Raw genomic sequence first — 20,859 nt, 5'->3', positions numbered from 1 at the left:
GATGGCTCCCGTATGTAAGGGAATGGCGTAATGCTAGGAAAGAGTGAGAAGTTTTCATGCATCTTTTATTTAAATGCAGTAGTCATGGCATAAAAGGTCACACTAGTAGTAATATCCCACTTGACTGGATTCTATTTTTTTTGTTTTTTTTAATAGTAATATCAGAGTTAGAATTTCCCAACAAGCTCCTGCAGGAAAAAAAAAACACTATTGTGGTATTGAATTGAGTTCAGTTTTGTACAAGGCAAACATTAAACTTAATTATGAAAATATCCCACACATTCACACATATTGTGAGCACATGATTGCTAAGTGTAGAGTGCAGATGGATTGAGTTTGGTAATGTGACGTTGGTGACTTGATGATGAGCCACAGGCCTTCAATTTACAGAGAGAAGCAGAAATGCAAAAGGGAATCTGGAAAGAAGGCTAGGAGAATATAAGAGCATTAGCACTAAGCGTCATACGCAAAGGATGCAGAAGAGATAAAGTGGTAAGTGACAAGAGTGAAGCCAAAGATGATACGTATATGAGTATCTAAGTGATTGAGATGGTACACTATATTAAATGCTGATTGAATTTCAATCTAAAATCCACGACAACTTTTACAGTGAAAATAAATTGGCCTTCTGTAAACTTCCACTCTACGGTATGAATGCTGCTGGAACACTCCGATTGAGTGTTTTTGTGTCTAGAATTTTGATTTTAATACTGTTTTGCACGTAAGTAATCCAACAGTCAGTCACAAGGCAGCTTGGCCACGAGTCGAGTCTTTCAAATAAAAATGCCTGTAACAAAGTGAACTAGTCAAGGCCTGAATAGCTGCGGGGAAATCACTCAATTGGAAATTTGAGGAATTTGTCAAAGAGGATATCCTGAACCGTGTTCTACTGCTCACTGGGACAATTACACAAGCTTTTACAATGTGTTCGACACAGTGCAGTACTTTGTAAGAGTATACAGTACATATCTGATATAAATTTCATTAGGACCTTTGTTACTCGTCCCATTGGTTAGAACAGAACCTCTCTTTTATCTGGAGGATGGTGTACAGCAGCATACTTGTAAATCCGCACACTTGGGATGCTCAAAGGCACACATTTGCAAACCACCCTTACCCCCACCATCACACACACTCTCCTGCTTGAAATGCAACTGTTTTCTTAGCAACGAACCTTACAAGGACTCCAGACAGAACCTGACCAAACATTGCCATCAGTCATTCTGCCCCCGTCTGTGCTACATTCATTCACATCACCAGTCCTGCTAAACAAACGCGGCCAACTGCTGCACTCGTGGGCTTCTGCTTGTATAGTAAAAACCTTTCCATCTAATATTGTGAAATGAAAGGCCATTCTTATTCTTTACGTATTACAGACAGAGCCTACATTGATGTAAAAATAGACTGAAAAACAAACAAAACAATATTAAGCAGCTTTGCTTGTTTATGGAGAAAGTAATCATGCTGGTCGGAGCAGCCCCATTCATTGCAAAATTCTATGGGCCATCTACTTTAAGCTGATTTTTGTGGTCCATTTTAGGAACACATTGATCCGGCACCACCAGAGTATCCAACTTCTTTGTGTCTGGGATGAAACAGAGAGCTCAAAAATAAATATCCTTCTGTTTCCATGAACAAGGGTCTGACCATCAGGCACAATTGTAGTTTGCTGGCTGAAGCAGTTGTACAGCAACAACATTCTTCTCTGGGCAGCATTATGCCACTTAATGTGACAATGTTGCCTTGTTCAGAATTATTTTGCTAAGGAAAGATACTCATGACACAAATATATCAAGTTGAAGTATTCAGCAGTTTTAATTAAATTATGTATGTGATCCATTTAATGTGCGACTGCTGGAAACACATAGTCAACTTTAAAACTGTGTTTTTTGACAGCTAAAATGATAATCAATGAAAACTATAAGGATAATTCTTTCAAGCAAGCTATGTGCCTGTCTCAGAGTTAATCTGACCACCTATAGTATGTATGAGCACATTTTCTATCAACGTGCCACATAAGCAAACCAAATGTTTGTCTTTGATATCTACCAAGTTAAGCTTAAAAGCTCACATTGTTTAAAAAAAGGTCAAATGGCAAGCAGTGCACACCACATCTAGTACAAAAATGATGTTTGAATGTAGCTCAAAGCGCTTATTATACAAAACGTCTGTGCTCAAATCACACTGCCAAGCCCAGTAAAGTTCTATATATACCGTGTAACCAAATCAAAGCACCAACAGTAAATCACGCGGGGACTTCAGCAAGATCCAAAGCAAGCCATCAACTGAGCAAGAATATGACCGATGCCGATTCTCCTGCATAACACACCAACAAAAAGCAGGCTCATTTTTGAAATTGTGTAACCAATCATTTACTCACAGTGTGAAAAAGAAAAAAACAAAAAAATCAGTCCATCAGCTCTGAGTCATCCAGCTGACTGTCAGTGGCAACTACAAGTCATCAACTGTCTCAACAAACAAAGACAAACAAAAGCATCATTAGCTGGCATTCACGAAACAAAAGACTGATTCAACTCTGTGGTGTGACAGCATGACATACAAGTTAAAACCAGCACACTTGGAATTTTAACCCCCAGAGTGCAAACCCATAATCACTCAGCTCATCAATATCCACTAACCACGTAATGTAGATAAAAATGGCCTGGCAGCCTTTAAGAAGAAACAGACATCTTGTTCTGCTTGCTAGACATACTGACAGAGGACACTTACTTTTTGATCTTGAAGCATCCATACATTCCGGCGGTGCCGTAGAACGACTCAAATCTTGGTTGTAATAATCAAATGTATCTTCCTCACGTATGTCTGTCCAACTGCAGAAACTGTTGCATGAAATGCAGAAGCAATGACCTCTTTCCGTCTTAAATTTGTTTCTCAGTGTGAGATGATTGCTCTCGTCCCAGTCAAACTATCCTCTGAAGTTCCTCCCACTTATGGAGCTTCACGGTAGTCAGATTACATACAGAATTCCCTTTAACCAAATGTTGGCCAAAGGACAAAAAAGGAAGGCAGGAAAGCAAGGCAAACTTTACCGTTCCAGGATTTGAATGCACAATACCACAAAACCATCATTCTTTTCAGATGAATCCGGATTTTGTGAGTCTTCAAAAACAGTTTGTCTTTTTTTTTTCCTTCAGTAGTTTGCAAGCAATCCTCTGAGAGCTACAGTGCGGTGTTTAACTAAAGGGGAAACAATGGACTACATGACTAAGTGGCTGACTGCTGCATGCCTCGCTCCTCTCGTCCCGGTCACCATGGATGGTAATGCTGCAGAGGGAGGAGGGCAGCGGGAGGGCCGCGGGAGGGAGGAGGGCGAGACTGCCCACTCAACTTCCTGGACTCTACTCTTCTGTCGTCTTAAATTGTGGATATTGCAAATTCTTAAACATATAGTTGAGTTTGTAGAAAGAAGTCCAAAAATCTTGGGACATCTTTAATGGTAACAAACGCAAAATCTGCTAACGGCCCATAATGATGCATGCTATGTTGCACGGCATATTATTTATTCATCTGGCAAAGAGAGACAAGTGTTAAGGTGTGTAAAATATACTATAGTTCTTTAGACCTAAGGTATATTGATGATCAGTCAGAGACATTTTAGAGCTGTGTCTATGGTCGTTATCCATCTGCACAGCAGCTCACGGTGATCAAGTTAGTAGCATTAATATTAGCAGAGCACTTTTAACATTGCTGCTTCCATCTCCACACTGGATCGAATTCTGAACACTCCATTTTTTTTCTTTCTTTTAAAATCAGAGTTGGACACCTATGTTTCAAAATGTTAAACCGAACGTTTGGACATTTCTTGGATATTATTATAATATATTGCAAACCAATATAGACCTCTGAATTGCATTGGGACAATGTGTTTTATTATTGTTTGGAAAGGGAAGAGGTGGGACCAGCCCACTGATAATGACTGGATCTGCACTAGCTTTTACTTCATGGTATTTACGTACATCTAGATAGTTTCTCCCTTCACTCTCCACTTCGAGAGCTAAAATTCAGGCTCTAATGAGGGACCATCAGGTCCGCAGACTAGAGTCTACTGGAAGTGCAGAAGACAAAGCAGGCCCTTTCTGTTGCTGGTCCTTCCCTCTGGAATGACCTCCCCTTAAATGTTTGGAAAGCCCCCTCTCTGTATAGAAACTTGTTTGAAGAACCATTTTTATTCTTTGGCTTTTGACTGACTTTGTTGCTAATGTCTCATTGGTGTCTACTTTATATATTTCTTACCACTAATGTATATTAATTTGTGTTTTCACTGTCTTTGCAGTTGTACCATTAAATTATATGTAAAGCGCTTTTTTACAGCTGCAGCTTTATTGATGATGTACCTCATGACGGTCACAGAAGAATGAATTCTGAAATCTATTTTGTCTGGCAGTTTACAGAAAAATGCCTCCAAACTAAATCTAAGAAGCTTCATCATGCAACAAGATAATGATCCAACACATGCCTTAACTCAATGGAGCCTGTATTTTACTTTCTGAAGAGGAGACTGAATGGAAAAAGCAAAGGCCTGGAAAATCATTTCAAATAAAGAATGCAACAGTCTGGTGGAGCCAATGATGAAATCGTCGATAAAAGATCCATTATTCTAAACCAACAACAAATATTTTGAAGCAAACAAGAAAATAACATTTTTTTTTGGGCAATGCAAAGGACTCTTGCATCAAATTTTACCATTCAAGGATGGCACTAAACTGCTGAACAGCAAGCCAACATCAAGTACAAGACCTAATTTTTCAACTCACTCAAAAGGTTAATAGTGTTGGGGGACTATAGTTGTCCTGAATGTCATTCTAAACTCATAAAAAAATATTAAACCTACTCATTTTCTTGTATCGGGCAAGAGTACTACTACTACTGTTACTACGACTACTACTACTACTACTACTACTACAGTACTGTAGTAAGTAGCAAGCAGCACAACCAAGACATGTCTGCCACCTAGTGGTAAATGGTGGTATTACAACTTAAAACTAGAGTTGATGCATATTTGCATTTTAGCACCTGCAAATTGGCATATTGTATTTTTTCAACATCTGTTTTTCAATATTTGTTTTGTTGATTTTGTTTTTCTTTCCCCATTTACCCCTCACAATTTATGGAAAGATATAGTGAATGTTTTTCATTTTTTTAAGAATTATTTGGGTTTGTATAAAAAGAAACAAATTTTTACCATTTTTTTTTTTAAATGAATCAAGGGTACACCAATTGCCCATCCCTGTATTAAGTGATGTTTAGCTCACAACCATCATTTCTCTGTGTTGCCATGTTTGCACTGCATTGTAGTAGTTATCCTAGGATATAGTACTGTAGAGTTATTCATTGATTGATCGATTGATTGATTTTCAGCAATTCGCCAGTGGCCCATGGAGCACACACACTCACTGTTTGTCTTTACAACATTGATAGGACATGCACACTATAACCCAATCTAAGAGCAATGTCACACATTTAGACATGAAAGCTTGACACTGTGTGCACGTGTATTATTTGACACTGCATTATTTCTATTGTTGCTTCCAACATTTTAAGCCTCACAAATAGACACCAAATTATTTTTTGCAAATAATTCAGCAACTGTTGTCTTATATTACTGCTTTGAGATTGGACTTCATGTTAGCATATTGTATATAGCATATTGTGCTGTGTGTACATAAAATATAGAAACACTGACCAGTTATGAACCTGTCTTTACAAATATACATTTTTTTTGTTCTAATTTTGATCTCCCATTGGCATTTTTTTTGTTCTAATTTTGATCTCCCATTGGCATTTTTTTTGTTCTAATTTTGATCTTCCATTGGCATTGGATATCTTTATAATGTGCATGTAGTCATTGGATATCTTTATAATGTGCACGTAGTCATAATGCTGTTGCCTGCTGGTGCATATTGACCCGGATTTAACAGTTACAACCCGCTACATTGTCATGCTCCACTTCCAAAAAATGAGTTTCCATTGTGCACAAAAATCAATACTGCGGCTTGTATTGATGACTAAATGTCTATGATGGGTCTTCCATTCATTTCGCAGCCACTAGATGCATCACCACTACCAGAAAGTGAACAAAAAAAGGAATGAGCCGGAGGTGTATTGTGGTCATCATTGTTCGATTTAACACAGACAAGGGATGCTTGACGGGCCTTATGTTACTCATTTGATCTAAGCTCGGGGGCAAGGGACTGCAAACGGCCTGTCGCAGCTGATCACCGTAAGTAGGGAGCTTACTGTAAATACGGACTGCAAGTTCAGCTCCACAGGCTTATCTGTGTGTTTATGTGTGGCCGCGAGGTGACGTGAGGCTTAATTTTGAGCTGGACTGTTGCCCAATCCTCCCAAGGTGGATCCTCTCGGAGGGAAATTGGCAAGTTTATTGAATTTATTATGTGGTGATTTTTGAGAAGAGGCAGACTTCAACTTGGTCAAAATTGTTGGAGAATTATCAAGCTTTCAAAAAAAAAAAGATGATGGAATAAAGCTGCGTTGACTCACAGCACATTGAACTTGGTCTAGTCACAAAAATAATGTGCTGGATGTGAAAAAGGAGGGGAAATTGGAACAACATGAGTACCATTAACAGAGTACTAAATTTCTCAATTCGAACATGCTCTGACTTACTCATCTGTGCGTCATTCCTTGAAGATGTGTGTGTGGTTCAATAATGTAATGTCCCAAGGTGGGTGTATTGTAACACTGCCAAAAAGAAAAGTTCTAATTTTCCATTAGAAATGGCATGTCTGTACCGAAAAAAACGTGATGGTGACAGGGACCATTTTCTGAAGAAAGAAAGAAAGAAAGAAAGAAAGAAAGAAAGAAAGAAAGAAAGAAAGAAAGAAAGAAAGAAAGAAAGAAAGAAAGAAAGAAAGAAAGAAAGAAAGAAAGAAAGAAAGAAAGATACCACTAGCTGTCATAATGCACACAAATAAGCGGGAAAACATTAGAACAACATGATTGGACAGATGCTTTCGGCAATAGCAAGGAAGAATTCATTCATTCATCATCGCTTCTATGTCCATGAGCTCTAAGTTGTCACAACTTTCATCTTGTTCCATCGGAACATGTTCCTAATTTTCTATTGTATAATGTAGTATATCTAAGTCAATATTTTATAGGACTGCTAATATTTACATCTGTACAGTCATTATTTTCTTCAAACATTCTTGCGTAATCATCAAACTAGAAAGCCCCTTTAAATGTCTTCATGTTTTAGAGCTAAAAAAAAAATCTAACATATTTTTTGGACTATACGATGCACCTGAATATAAGCCCCACCAGCTAAAATTTGGGGATAATCCTGTTTTGTTCATATATAAACCGAACTGGACTATAAGCCGCAGGTGTTTTAATGTTCAATTTCCATATGTAAAAGAATATGCACAAATTATACAATATCATCAAAATCATGAAATAAATCATACATAAGACGCACTGGACAATGAGCTGCAGGGTTCGAAGCTCGTGCAAAAAGTAGCGGCTTTTAGTCTGGAAAATACGGTAATTAAATTTAACGTTTAAATGGTGAAAAGTAGTGTGTAATAGTTTGCAGTCGTGTATTCACACAATGTCTGAAAAATGTTTTACACATTTTACACTGCTTTGGCTGTGTCTTGGATGTTGGTTTTTCCTGACTTGATTGACTCCAGATGAAATGCAATACCATACCAGAGGGGCACCACGTAAAAAGAAGACCTCTTCCTCGTCTAATAACCAACTGTACATACATGCAATCTCTAACTGAAACAACACATGCTTTTTTGTCCCAAAATATTTCAAATAAAATGTAATGACATGTAAACCACATTCAAGCCTGGCTTCAGTTACTTAAAAGAAAGAAAGTAGGTCACAGTGTGTGTTAGCGCTTGGCTGCCAGAAAATGGAGTGCATAATAATGCGCAGGTTAAACACAGCAACACCCCAAAGACAGACTGGTGCCATTCGCAGTCATTTAGTGGCCTCAAAAGTTTTATCTTTGTAGTTTTACTTGATTAAACTTGGAACAACAGTCGCTAAAATCACGTTCTTACATAACTGAGTGAATAAAACCAAAACTTCCACAGTAGCAAGTCAATGCCAGTGGAGTCTCCAACCAAGAGGAATTTGGGTCAAATCCACATCTTAAGTCGCACAACAGAGGGAAAAAAACATCTAAATATAAACGAATTAGAGGCTGACCATAATCATGGAACAAACTGCGATTGTGTCTATCTACTGTAGATAAAATGGCTGTTTTCTTTCTTTCTTTGTACACATATTTGAACTATATTGGTGAAACTCTGTGCCATGTTAAGTGGGAGATATTGACAGTATTTCCATTAGGAAAATCGATGCAATACTTCCTGCACCACTAAGGCTGCAGCCCATGCCATAAAGTCTCGCAACAACTCCCAAGCTGGTTTGTGAGGGAAATGTGATGCTCTTTTGCTAAATGCTGCTTGTATAAAACTTCCACAGAATGAGTAGTCTGAAAGCAACACTGATTCTATGAACAAGAAAAATAACGTGTAGGATCATCAGATGAGGATGTTCTCAAAGTGTTTAAAAAACACGTGAATTGAAAGTCTCTAATGTGCAAGTGTCAAAGCTCAACCAAGAGCAGAAGGGCTTGTCCCTCCCAAAATAAGTGTGAGGATACATATTTATCAATTATATGACTATGTGTTTACACAGCCAAGAGGAATGTGGGTCAAGTGAGTTTCCCTTAGGAGAAAAAAAACCCGTGGATATTGGTATTTCCTGAATGAGTCTGGAGAACACCCACTTTGTCTCCTTGGACTTTTTCAACAAGGCAAGTCTTGCTGTCAAACCATTAAGGCCTTCATTTCACCTTCTGTAAGAAGCCCTGTTTTACAGAGACCACCAGTTAGAAGTATTGGAATTCCCCACTTTGGATTTCTTCTCATGATTTTTACTATTAAAGCATTAATGAACAAAGCTGAAGTTAGGCTGTTATAGGCCTGACATGTTCAAACTTAATCAAATGTATTATTTGTCATTTCCCATGTATCCATATTACTGCTTGCCCTTAGAGAGACGTGGGTGAGCTCGGTGGGGCAAGGAACACATCAGACAGGTCACCGGCCAACTGCAACCAACTCTTCATACTCGCACTCACAACTATGGATAGTTTCGAGAGCAGAGGTGTCAAGTCAAAGGTCCATATCTGGTTTGCCACATAATTTGGGTTTTTTTTTGTGCCCTGCAAAAGCAAATCAATGTTTTGTTCGGTATGTAGTGTAATGAAATATTAGAGAGATTTCACAGTCATAACGTCCCTCTGAGAGCAACCAAGCAGTACAGCAATGTAACACAAGCACAGGGAAAACATACTAAATTTACAAAGGCTGACATTCAAACCATGGAATCTGGAGCTATGAGGCAAATTATTTTTATTTCTATTCTTATTGATTGCCAATGTCACACTGAGCAGATTGTTGTCGGGAATAGTTATGTCATTGTGGAGGTCTGTGTGGATGTACGCTGGCCTGATATTCCTACTTAACATCATTATTGACAAATAAATATCATGCCCATTCCAATTTTTCTTTTTTTCAAAATCACTCATATATGCAAATCTGAAAGCCGTGGCATTCACTTTGGCCTTGCCTGACCTACCCAACTAAGTGAATTTTGTTACAGCTTTGTTAGAAACCTTCCACGGAAGATTTTCCATGCTGCTTTTTTGACATCATCTCTTCCTTCTTATTTATTGTGTGACTGCTCTCCACCCATCCTCTCTCCAGATCTCATTCTGTATCTTCTTCATGTGCGGAGGAGGAGTCGCCGCCGTCGCTACTCTCTGGCGCCCTGGATTCCACTTCACATCTGGAAGCCATCTTCTCTCTCACTCTCTCTCTCTCTCTCTCTCTCTCTCTCTCTCTCGCTCTCTCGCTTAGTCAAACACTCACTGATTTTTGGTGTAGCTTGTTGCTGTAATGTAAATAACCCTATAATCATACTCCTGCCCTCAGTTTGCCACCCTCCATGCTGTGCGAGTCTGTTTTCACATAGAAAACACTCCTCCACCTAAGATCATCTTTTTCTTCTTCGCCATCCCAAGCTGAGATTTATGCTGTGCTAAAAACACGACAATCTTCATGAATTCTACATCAAGAGCGTGTGTGTATGTGTGCTTGTGTCCATGCATGCGGTGGAATTCGACATCTTCTCCATTAGGGTTTCTATGATTTGGATCACGTTCACGTAGTAGCTCTACAAAAATCTTTTTTCCCTAACATTTGTAGATGTTCAGCGCTGTTGTTTCCCAAAATTTACCAACGTACTTTCCCCTTAAAAGGGTTTGTATGATGCTCGTGTAAAAAAAAAAAAAACTTGGCACAACTTTACATTCCTGTCTTTGAGGTCCCATGTGAAGTTGAATTATCTGATGAGTAAAATTGGTTTCTTCTAAATTGTTACCTGGAACTAAAAATGTCCTTTCTGTGTGCAGATTATATTTTTTTTATGTCATGGTCCAAGGGACCACCCATTATAATCAAGAAGCAACTCGGGGACCACTGTTTTGGCTAAATATTATTTTATTTTGCACAAAAGGAGACCTATACAGGCTATTTATTTGCATCTGTAAGTCTAGCTTGGGAAGCTCAGCAACATTTGACATATTTCAGATGAGCAAATGATCCACAAATGTAGCTGGAAAATAAATCAAGTCTATATAATAAATCAATTTTATTTTCAAAAATGTTGCAATTATTTTCCATTTCCAATTTTCCGGACCCCCTGCAATACCACCATAAACCACCAGAGGGCCGCCGGTTGACGTAAACTAAACTCATGGTCTGAAACTGAAACCTTATAAAATTGATCAATACTGTTCCATCTTAGAATGTCTGTACGGTGACAAAGTCACGGCAAACTCCAAAATGGGGCAAAATTATACTATTCATAAATGACCGACCATTAAAGCCAACATTGGAGAATTCCAAGTTGTAAGCAGTTGTTTGAAATTGTGAAGGAAGGTTTAGGACACTGAAATTCTTAAGGGAGTTGGTGGCAGAGGTTTTCAGAAAATGACACATTTATGAGTTTGCCTGTATACACTACAACAATATATTCAAATTAAAACAATATGAGATTGAAAAATAGGCTTTAACTTAAGATGTTTTACCCAAAAATGCATTTAATATTCAGAATTCCAAGCTGTACGGTGAAGTTGTGGTTACCACCTTTGCTTCACAGCGGAGAGATTTTATGGTCCTTGGGGGGGCTACTTGATGCCCATGAGCTTCATGTTGGTTGCCAGTTGGTCTTAAACGTGCCGCATTTCATTCATAAATACTGTTACGCCAAACTATATGTATTGGGTTACAGTTTTTAAATCATCCCACTGTGTGGCACAGCTACCAAATATACACATAAACTTTGATTTACATTGACCGTCCATCTGAGGCCTATGTCACATGTCTCATGTGTTGCTAAATTGCTTTGTATAAATAGATGCCTTTTGTTTCAAAAAACAATTATTCTATGTGTGGGCAGCTCTAACAGTGTGATCATGGAGGGACAATCAATGGTGAAACTAATTAGCTTTTCCATGGCGACATAGTGTACCTGTCACAGTGAATTACAACAAGCATTGGATTGTCTACTGAAGTACTATCACGATAGAGAACTGAACATGACATCTTTGTACACACTCTCACATGGTTTGTCTGATGACCGAGTGAGGGATGACCTGATCAGGCTTCTCTAATCAGGATGCCTGAGAGTGGCACGTGCGGGCACAACCAAACACCCACACACGCACAAACACGCAAACACACACACGTACTTTTGCACACCAAGCCTATCAGTTAGATTATCAGCTCTGAAGCTTTTAAATGGACATAACCGATCCAAAATAGTTAAACACATCCCACATAGCTAAGACATTTGGCCCATATTTGGCATGAAGCTGGCACAGATGGCATTCAGTCGGCACTGCCATAAGGCATGTGAACAGAACATGGCCCAAGAGTGGCAAAGCAGACACTGTCTTGACTCTGTCAATCGAGATGTGGGCCAGTTTTTGAGTGAAGTATCTGTCCCAGAAATCAATTTAGAACTCTGGGACATACTCAATATCACAATTAATTGAAGGGCCTACAATAAGCTATTGAAGAATTCATTAAACATCTGACTGGTGTACTAAATCGTTCACCTACAAGCATCGGCTTTGTTGTTACAAGTGAGACAGTTTCACTTGCTCACTAGCGGGAGCAAAAATATGTCTACAAGTTGCGCAATAGTGCAGGTCGAATTATTTGGTTACACTAAAGACCGACTACATGTTACAAGTGGAGAAAAACTAGTCAACATCCACATGCTACACCATCCTATTGGTATGCAGAAATGCCATACAGTAGTGGAAATCAGTAATGGGAGGAAAAGTTAACAATGAGTCCAAGTCGTTTAACGAGTGCACCCCAGTCATAGTCTATTAATGTGGTGAATTGTACTACTATACGGACAAAAAGCGTACTACTGGGAGATCGAATTAAATTCTTATTTCCTTATATGGGCCAAGATCTCTACAGTATATTTTACGCCCAAGCACGTACGTACATATCCACGTGCACGCGCACGGACAGAAAGCAACAGGCGTGTGCACCAGAATCTCTCCGTCTGTGTTTAGGATTACAGTCGTTCCATCGCAGTTAAAGATAACTGGTTAATCTGCAGCGCCCTTGATTTGTCTCTATGTCAAACGCAGTCAACGTAGTCTCTCATACTGTTGTGCCATGGATAAACAGAATTAAACTATGTGACAAGATGCCGTCATAAATTTGACAGATTAGAATTCTACCTCGCACGGAGTTATTCTAAACTACAACCCTGCAAATCAGCCTTTAAATAAATCACGCACTGTTAATTGGGAATGTTCATAGGACAAAAACGCTAAAAAGTGAAAATGAATGATCTGCAGAGGAGCATTATAAACACAAGTGGCTTTGGACGAAATGGCACAGTCCCAGATTGAAATACTAATTTCAACAAATTTATGGACCGCATATATCGATCACCGATCACTACTCCCCGCAGCCAACAAACTCGTCATCTGCACCAAAAGCAAAGTCAAAGTTGCTCTCGCACATGAGAGCCAAAGTTGGTGTGTTTCAGGTTTATGAAAATAAAAAGCACTTACGGTGTTTCCTGGATCTCAAACGGCCTCAGAGTGAAGTCATCTCTCAGGGAGTGAAACCAAGACATCAGCGCTGTTGGTGGACTAATGATTGGATTATTTGTCTCAGTCCTGCCCAGCTTCCTCGGCTCTACCACGATGCGTTCAAAGCCGCCTCGGAAAATAGCAAATACTAAAAAGTAAATGACGTTTCTAAGTACATTTACTACGTTATAGTATGAGCACATGATCTCTCCAAAACTGCTTGAAAAGAGATTGAACGTGGTATGATTAAGAAACATTTCCAAATCGACGGTAACAAAGGTACATTTTAAATAAAGGCTGGACATGGCACAACGTAATTTAATTATTAAAATAGTGTTTTTTCACTTTAGTGCATGCAGTATGGCTATGGCAATCAACTTGCAGTATATTTTGCAGTTCTGAGTTTCTAAAAAAAATATATTTTCGGTGTTCCAAAGGTTCAATTGATGACACGCTCTAAAAATTCAATTGACAGCTTGACCATTGGGGTCCACAGCGACACTTAAAGGCATTGAAGGCACACACGTCGTCACAAGGCAGGTCATAGGGCAAATTACTTTAAAACCGAAAATAGTAAGAATGTGATACGGGAAAATGATGAATGGCTGTTTCCGCTTGATTTAAAATAAATAATCTTTTTAAGGTGGAAATGTATCATTTTCTGAAGTCTGATAACCCTCCTAGGGATGTTCCGATCAGGATTTTGTGCTACAGGACCGATTGTCCAGGAGTGTGATTCGCCGATATACCGATCCAATCGCGATCACGTGGCTTCGGTGAACGTTTTTTAGTTTTGAGCTACGACTACCACTTTTTCTTAAATAATTTGTTAGAATGTTTTTTTCAATTATTTAACAATTGTTAAATGAATTTATTTTTCAAGAACAGGACAAGGCTTCAAAAAGAGTGCATAAAATGCACAAACAAATGATTCAGCTAATGTGTTGGTTTGTAACATGTCAGAAAATTCAGAGGAAATATGCCTTGTAAAAGCACCTGTTTGAAAATGTCCGATACGGATTAAAAATTAAATAATCACTAGTCAGATTTACATAGAGCCCACTGCCAGGTCCACTGGGAGCAAATTGAGGTTCAGTGTCTTGCTTGAGGACACTTCGACATGGGCACCAGGGTTGAGGATGAATCAAACAAAGTTAGAGTTGAGGCACGAATACTCTTTCACTGAGCCAGCCCCCGTGACACCCAAGTCAAAATTTACAAAGCCCACAGGACAGCTACACTCCACAGTCAGCACCACACCCTCATCCTCCCAGCGGCGACCTCTGTGAGAGATCCGTGACCTCGCCGGACCCCAAGTGTGGCCGCGCCCCTAACTGCAAGCTTGCTGGGTGAGAGACCTGATCCTAAAGTCTGCCACAAGACTCTCTTTCGTTAACCTGCTGTGATAGCGGTTATAGTGGAGTTTCCCAACTTTAAATTGCTTAGTTCAGTGGAAAGTGTAGGTATGAAGCAAACTGACAACCTGAAGAATGCCTACACTGTAAACCCGAACACATTCACAGAAGTCAAATATTTTTTGCACCGGATCAAACAAAAACTTTTGTATGATGTTCTCAATTTTAGTAATGCTGTGTAGTTTATACCTAGATTATATCACTTATAACACAGATTCACCATGTTCTCCTATTAAAATACCCACCAAAAATTAAAAATTCTAATGTCTACATTTTGTAACTGATTCAAACTATTTTAATTTTAAACTTTTCAGCTTATACCTACCGATTACCAAAAATTCCGACTTTCAAACATTTTCTCCATTACAACACCTACAAGAGATTACATTATTTTTCTTATGGAATTTCTACATTTTTTGACCAATTACTCATTACAACTTCAACATGTTCAGCTCATTCCCAGTCATTGTATGTCTTGCGTTGTTATTTCAAATCATTCAATATCATTCCACAAGTTTTCATTCAGCCTCTCATCCATCCATCCATCCATCCATCCATCCATCCATCCATCCATCCATCCATCCATCCATCCATCCATCCATCCATCCATCCATCCATCCATCCATCCATCCATCCATCCATCCATCCATCCATCCATCCATCCATCCATCCGTCCATCCGTCCATCCATCCGTCCATCCGTCCGTCCATCCGTCCGTCCATCCGTCCGTCCGTCCGTCCATCCATTTTCTGTACCACTTGACCCCACTGGGGTGCTGGAGCGTATCCTAGCAGTCATCGGGCAGTAGGCAGGAGACACCCTGAACCGGTTGTCAGCCAATCGAAGGGCACACAGAAACGAACAACCATCCGCACTCGCACATCGGATAATGAATAATTGTAAAATACACAATGACTGAATTGAATTAATTTGCACTATGGCTGTTAAATTAATTTGGACTGAAACACTGCCACCAAGTGTTGATTTTTGGGAGCACAATTTACTTGACTCAAATCTTCAAGATTCACGGAATTTTATTGTCACAGCAACACACATTTTCACATGTGACCGACATACAATACCGGTTGAGAACGAGGAGGTTGAGGAGACCACAGATAGGAGGATCCCCCTTCCAGAATGATCAGGCTGCAATGGATGCAGAGAGGGGACATAGTGTACTAAATTTGTATAAGGTCACGCAAAGCGCGAAGAGCATCATCTCGGCATCCTTTGTGGCGTGGTGCGTGCGTGCGCGGGCGCTCGTGTGTATGTGCGTGTGCGTGCGCGGGCGCTCGTGTGTATGTGCGTGTGCGTGCGTGCGTGCGTGTGTGAGTAGGGGGGCGTGACTTGGGAGGAGCTGGCTTGCACATGCATTAGGTGCAGACAGGTATGGGGCAGGTGCAGACTACTAGTCGGCGACTAGTTGACGACGCACTAGCATCTTTCCGAGTGCTCTGCTGCTTTGTTTCCAACTGAGCTGTGTCCATGAGCGGGTCCTCACATCCCGAACATGGTTCTGTCATTCGCTGCCTGGTTCTTGGTTGCCCTCGCACTGCGTCGCACCTGTGTCGGTGAGCATTTATTCAATTTATTCTATTAAGATGGAAATGCCCCCCTTTTTATATATCAGGTGCAGACAGACAGAATTGCATTTATTATGCTTTGATTGAATCTAACTTAACTTTACGGTGGAGGATTAGGGCCAGTGTATAAAAAAAGGAGGGGGGCGGGGAGTGACAGGATCATCTTCCGTTACTTAATACACCATGTGCACAATTATTAGGAAGTTTTTGAGGATTAACTTTATGATTGAACAACTACAGTGACCGCAGTTAATCCAAAATGTTAATAAACTTCAATCTGATCATTTCATAAAGTAAAACTAAGGTTTTGGATTTCTAAGGAGAAAATCTGTGTGTGCATAATTATCGGGCAACTATTAGTGTACAGAACGTGCAACTAAATGAAAAACGAAAATGTTCCCACATCATTTGTTTATTCTTATCCGTTTAAGTGAGAATAAAAACACCTCAAAATTTACAAATAAACATTTCTGACATTTAAAAAAAGAGAAGAAAATTAGTGATCAATATAGCCAGCCTTCTTTTCAATATCAGCCACAAGCCTTCCATTCTTGGAGTCTGTCAGTTTCTTGATCTTCTGACAATCAACTTTCCATGCTGCAGCAACCACAGCCTCCCAGACACTGGCCCAGTCTTGGTGTTTCAACAAACTCTTGTTTAGTGGTGGTTAGGTTTCAGCTTTTCTTATCTTGGCCATGTCTCTGAGCACAGAACACCTTGTACTTCTGGACACTCACGGTAGGTTGCAGTTCTGGAATATGACCGCACTGGAAGATAACGGGTTCCTGTTGGCTTCATGTTTTTTGGCAGTTAATTTAGGTCTTTTCTTCGCAACATGTTTCTTGGGACCCTGTTGACTATATGCAACAAAACGTTTGATGGTTCGGTGATCACGCCGCAATATCTTGGCAATTTCAAGAGTGCTGCATCCCCCTGAAAGATTTTTCACAATTTTTGACTTTTCAGAGTTAAATCTCTTTTGGCCCATCTTGCCTGAGGAAACGACACAACCTGATAATTATGCACACCTTGATTTAGGGTGTTGACCTCCTTAGGCCGCACCCTCCCGCATTACATGAATACACTTCACCTGATATGCTTAAAACCAATTGGCATTCAAGTTTAAATTAGAATCTGCTTTATTGACAACGTTTGTGCATAAAAAACCTAAAGTTGGAAAATACGCATAAAACTTGTACTATCGTCAAAATGCTCACTTGCCTAACGATTATGCAGATCGTGTATAATCGTCAGCTGATGTATTGTATTTTTGGAATCACTGAGGTTTTGAACGTTTTTTCCCCGGCACACTTGTAAAACTGCTGGGTCGAAAATTGGACAGGTAAATCGACCAAACTGGGTCTCTCTGATTTTTGACTCGGCGGATTTCAGGGTGATACTTCCCTATTTAAATAAGCACGACCTATATACGCCATCGAATTTGTAAAGTTCAATGGGGACAACCATCCAAAAATCTCTTCAAAGGCACAGGTTTGAAATAAGGGATCATTTCATGAAAGCATGTTCTCAGGACAAGTATAGTCACCACACCTTTTCTTCTTGCTACATGTGCAAGCCAAGAGGTGACACCAGCTGGATGCTGGCACGGCTCTCATCTGGTTCTTGTTCTTTTTCCAGGGGTGCCCATGTGTCCGACTGGATGGCAAGACTACAACAATCACTGTTACTTCTTTGGAACATACAGTAAGTCCTGGACCCAGGCTGAGGACTATTGTGTGTCCAAGGGAGGCCACCTGGCGAGCATTAGGGACCAACAGGAGAGGGTAACGACTCACTCACTCACTCACTCACTCACTCACTCACTCACTCACTCACTCACTCACTCACTCACTCACTCACTCACTCACTCACTCACTCACTCACTCACTCACTCACTCACTCACGCCTCCTTTTCTTTTGTCACAATTTTTGCCTTTCTTGCAGGACTGGCTGGCGCAGCAAAGAGTGAAAGCCCCTGAAAACTGGATTGGTCTGCGACGAGCGACGCCTGGGAGCAGCGTGTGGCAGTGGACAGATGGAACACCTTTCTCCTACTCGTGAGTGTCCTTGGTGATGATGACTCAACTCGATACCTCAATATTCACAAAAAAGACTTGCAAACATGACTGGAATAGTTGGTTTCAAACCTTTGCATTTCCTCTCTTGCAGGGCCTGGGAACCCAAGCAGCCAGACTACCACAAGGGACTGGAGAACTGCGGTGAGATGCGGCGGAGTTTTGGTGGTCGCTGGAACGACGATGACTGTAACGCTAACCAGGGCTATATCTGCAAGCTGCCAAGGAGTGAGTGCACACCTTGTTTTGTGGCTGCAGCATTAGCGTGTCACGACACTGAAAAATTATTTGGTGCGGGTGATATTTACTTAGGAAAAAGTCACTTTTTTTTTAACGACCGAATTGGATGTCAAAGTTTGAGAGCCTTTGACTTGCAGCGTGATTTTCTTAAAAAAGGGTTGTGCAACACAGCCACGAGCTTGTGTATCAATGTGACACTCTAGCTGCGTTCCTCCTCTAGCGAAAGGTGTGATCAAGTGGGCAAGGCAGACTTCCTGTGTGCAAACGATGCCGTTACCTCCTGGCCAAATGGGGAAGGGCATCAGGCTCCTCCGTTGCAACCGCCATCAAAGCCACGCATTTTCAACGATCAGCTTTGGTCTAGACCAGTGGTTCTTAACATGGGTTCGATCAAACCGTAGGGCTTCGATGAGTCGGTCTCAGGGGTTTGGCAGAGCCTCTACTGCGGAGGTCCGAACACACCTGATTTATCATGTAGATTTGTGATGACTCATATCTGAACTGGTCTCGCAAAGGCACACTGATTTACAGGTATGTAATTTGTTGTGAGTTCATGCACTGTGTTGGTTTTGTTCTTTGAACAAGGTGATGATCATGCACGGCTCATTTTGTGCACCAGTAAAATACATTTATGTCTTGAATTTGAAAAAAAATAATTGAATTTGTCACTAAAGAGCGGTTCGGCTGTCATTATACATGAAAAACAACAACATTCATGAGTCGACTCCCGCATTTTGAAGTTTGCATGATTTCGTAATTGGCAAAGCGAGAACTTGTGTGTAGTCACTTTTTTGCCTAAATGTATTTAACGTTTGGCATTTTATCTACTTCTAGGCTTGGGCATAGGCATGTGCGCAAACGCCACCAATGAGGCGTCGTGTTCTTCTCAGGACGTGACGTGCGAGTGCCAGCTCGCCATGAAATTCAGCAAGGTGAGTTTGTGCTGTGGATGCTCAAAAGCATTTTTACGCTCCCGTGGCAATCGTGTGAACCTTTTGAAACACCTTCAAGTGTGGCATCAATGATTGCCAACGTCGTCGGTAAATTGGACTCACTGAGGAATGTTTGTCCACGTCGTCCGTGAAGGACCCGAGCTGTCCCCAAAACGCATGGCCTACTTGTTGCCATCTTTCTCCGTTGTGCGTGTGCAGACAGGCGGCTTCCAAGGTGTCTTCAGCGGTCTCAGCGTGGGCCGCAAACTCGTCATCAAGGGACAATCCACTCCTCAAGCAACCAAGTAATTATACCCCCCCCCCCCCCCCCCCCCACACACACACACACACACAAAGCCAAAGAAGGCAGCCGACACATTTGTGCTTGCAGTCTGGTGATCAACCTGGAGGTGCGTGAGAGCAGCGGCAAGAAGACGGGCAGCACGGCGTTGCATCTGAACTTCGACTTTGCCACCAAGAGCTTCGCTGTCAACGCCAAAGTCAGCTACAAGTGGGGCAGCAAGTTGACCGGGACCCTTCCCCAACAACGCCCTTTCGGAGCAGGACTCGCCTTCGAGGTGACGTCCGTCGCTAAGTTGGCGTTCAATCGTCACCCAAATTCTAAACCCGTAGAAAGTAACCCATACTCTGCCTTCCGCCGTCTAGATTGTTATCAAGTGTGGCAGTGGCGCTTTCCAGTTGACCTTCAACGGTGAGCGCCAGCAGGACTTTGATTATCAAATTCAAGACCTGCAAACCATCAACTGGCTGTTGGTGTGGCAAGTGACGCAGAGTCACGTCCGGCTGATGTGACCACACGGCCGTCCGAGGGCTGCTTCCTGTCTGGGCGTCTTCACGCCGACGGCAATCGGCTCCATTCTGATGTGTTTTTTTCTTTATTGTTTCTTTAGCGGTCGTCACCTTCTGTTGTTTACTTTAGACTAACAGTGCAAGATAATCTCACAGTATGACATTTTCACAGCATTGAGGCCAAATGACAGCATCTTGGCATGCTTATGTGGAACAATAAAGTACAAGTATAAACAAATGTTAATTCTGATGAGTTCTTTGACTAGTTTGAAGTGATGATTTAAATATCCAGTCTTTCAACTGACTATGAAAATGTGTTTGAACCAGAATAAAGGTGTTGGCTCAATTCACTTGATTGGTCAGGATCTCGTGTGTTGCATCAGACATAGAAAACATGCAGGACACCGGCCCTCAAGGACCAGATTTGTCCACTCCTGATCTAGAGGCTCACAGATTGACCTTTCGCGACTCCCAGCCCCACTCATTTGTTCTCATCGGGGAAAATACGTCAACCAGCGGCAAGATTAGGGATGGATTTGGTATTTGTGCAGGTTGCAGCACCCTTCAGTGGCTAATTAATGCAATTGTCACAGCGCCAACCCCCGTAGGGGG

At 41.0% G+C, this 20,859-nt stretch overlaps 2 protein-coding genes and 1 long non-coding RNA gene across 4 annotated transcripts in view; 2 read left to right on the top strand and 1 right to left on the bottom strand.

Moving 5' to 3' along the window:
• LOC148404231 (uncharacterized) overlaps positions 1-13,320 on the bottom strand; it is a 36,624-nt gene extending 23,304 nt beyond the window's left edge. Inside the window, exon 1 of one of the 2 annotated variants that reach the window (XM_088381623.1) lies at positions 13,172-13,320. In XM_088381623.1, coding sequence (XP_088237749.1) covers positions 13,172-13,236 — 65 coding nt within the window. In that variant the 5' untranslated portion in view covers positions 13,237-13,320. Of the gene's footprint in view, positions 1-2,730; positions 3,271-13,171 lie in introns of those variants that run through there. The other variant, XM_088381632.1, reaches the window with a different exon arrangement.
• On the top strand, positions 6,077-10,723 carry LOC148404232 (uncharacterized). Its single transcript, XR_015859229.1, has 3 exons — positions 6,077-6,241; positions 9,057-9,182; positions 9,771-10,723. It is a non-coding gene; the product is annotated as an uncharacterized LOC148404232 (long non-coding RNA).
• Positions 13,321-15,994: 2,674 nt separating the features above from the next.
• Positions 15,995-20,491, top strand: LOC148404230 (uncharacterized). The gene is made up of 8 exons (XM_088394615.1): positions 15,995-16,178; positions 17,829-17,974; positions 18,135-18,247; positions 18,360-18,493; positions 19,340-19,437; positions 19,657-19,742; positions 19,829-20,015; positions 20,104-20,491. Exons 1-8 carry the CDS (start codon positions 16,118-16,120, stop codon positions 20,248-20,250), a joined length of 972 nt encoding a protein of 323 aa, XP_088250741.1. The 5' UTR covers positions 15,995-16,117; the 3' UTR covers positions 20,251-20,491.
• The last annotated feature ends 368 nt before the right edge of the window (positions 20,492-20,859 follow it).

Source organism: Syngnathus floridae, chromosome 1, assembly GCF_059516105.1.
Source record: "Syngnathus floridae isolate MCC-2025c chromosome 1, RoL_Sflo_1.0, whole genome shotgun sequence".
NCBI classification, from domain to species: Eukaryota; Metazoa; Chordata; class Actinopteri; order Syngnathiformes; family Syngnathidae; genus Syngnathus; species Syngnathus floridae.
This window is presented reverse-complemented; position numbering and strand designations above follow the sequence as displayed.

Coding starts and splice junctions, on each gene's coding strand:
- LOC148404230 (XM_088394615.1), top strand. CDS start 16,118: ATGGTTCTGTCATTCGCTGCCTGGTTCTTGGTTGCCCTCGCACTGCGT. Junction 17,975..18,134: donor TTAGGGACCAACAGGAGAGG/GTAACGACTCAC, acceptor CCTTTCTTGCAG/GACTGGCTGGCGCAGCAAAG. Junction 19,743..19,828: donor TCCACTCCTCAAGCAACCAA/GTAATTATACCC, acceptor TTGTGCTTGCAG/TCTGGTGATCAACCTGGAGG.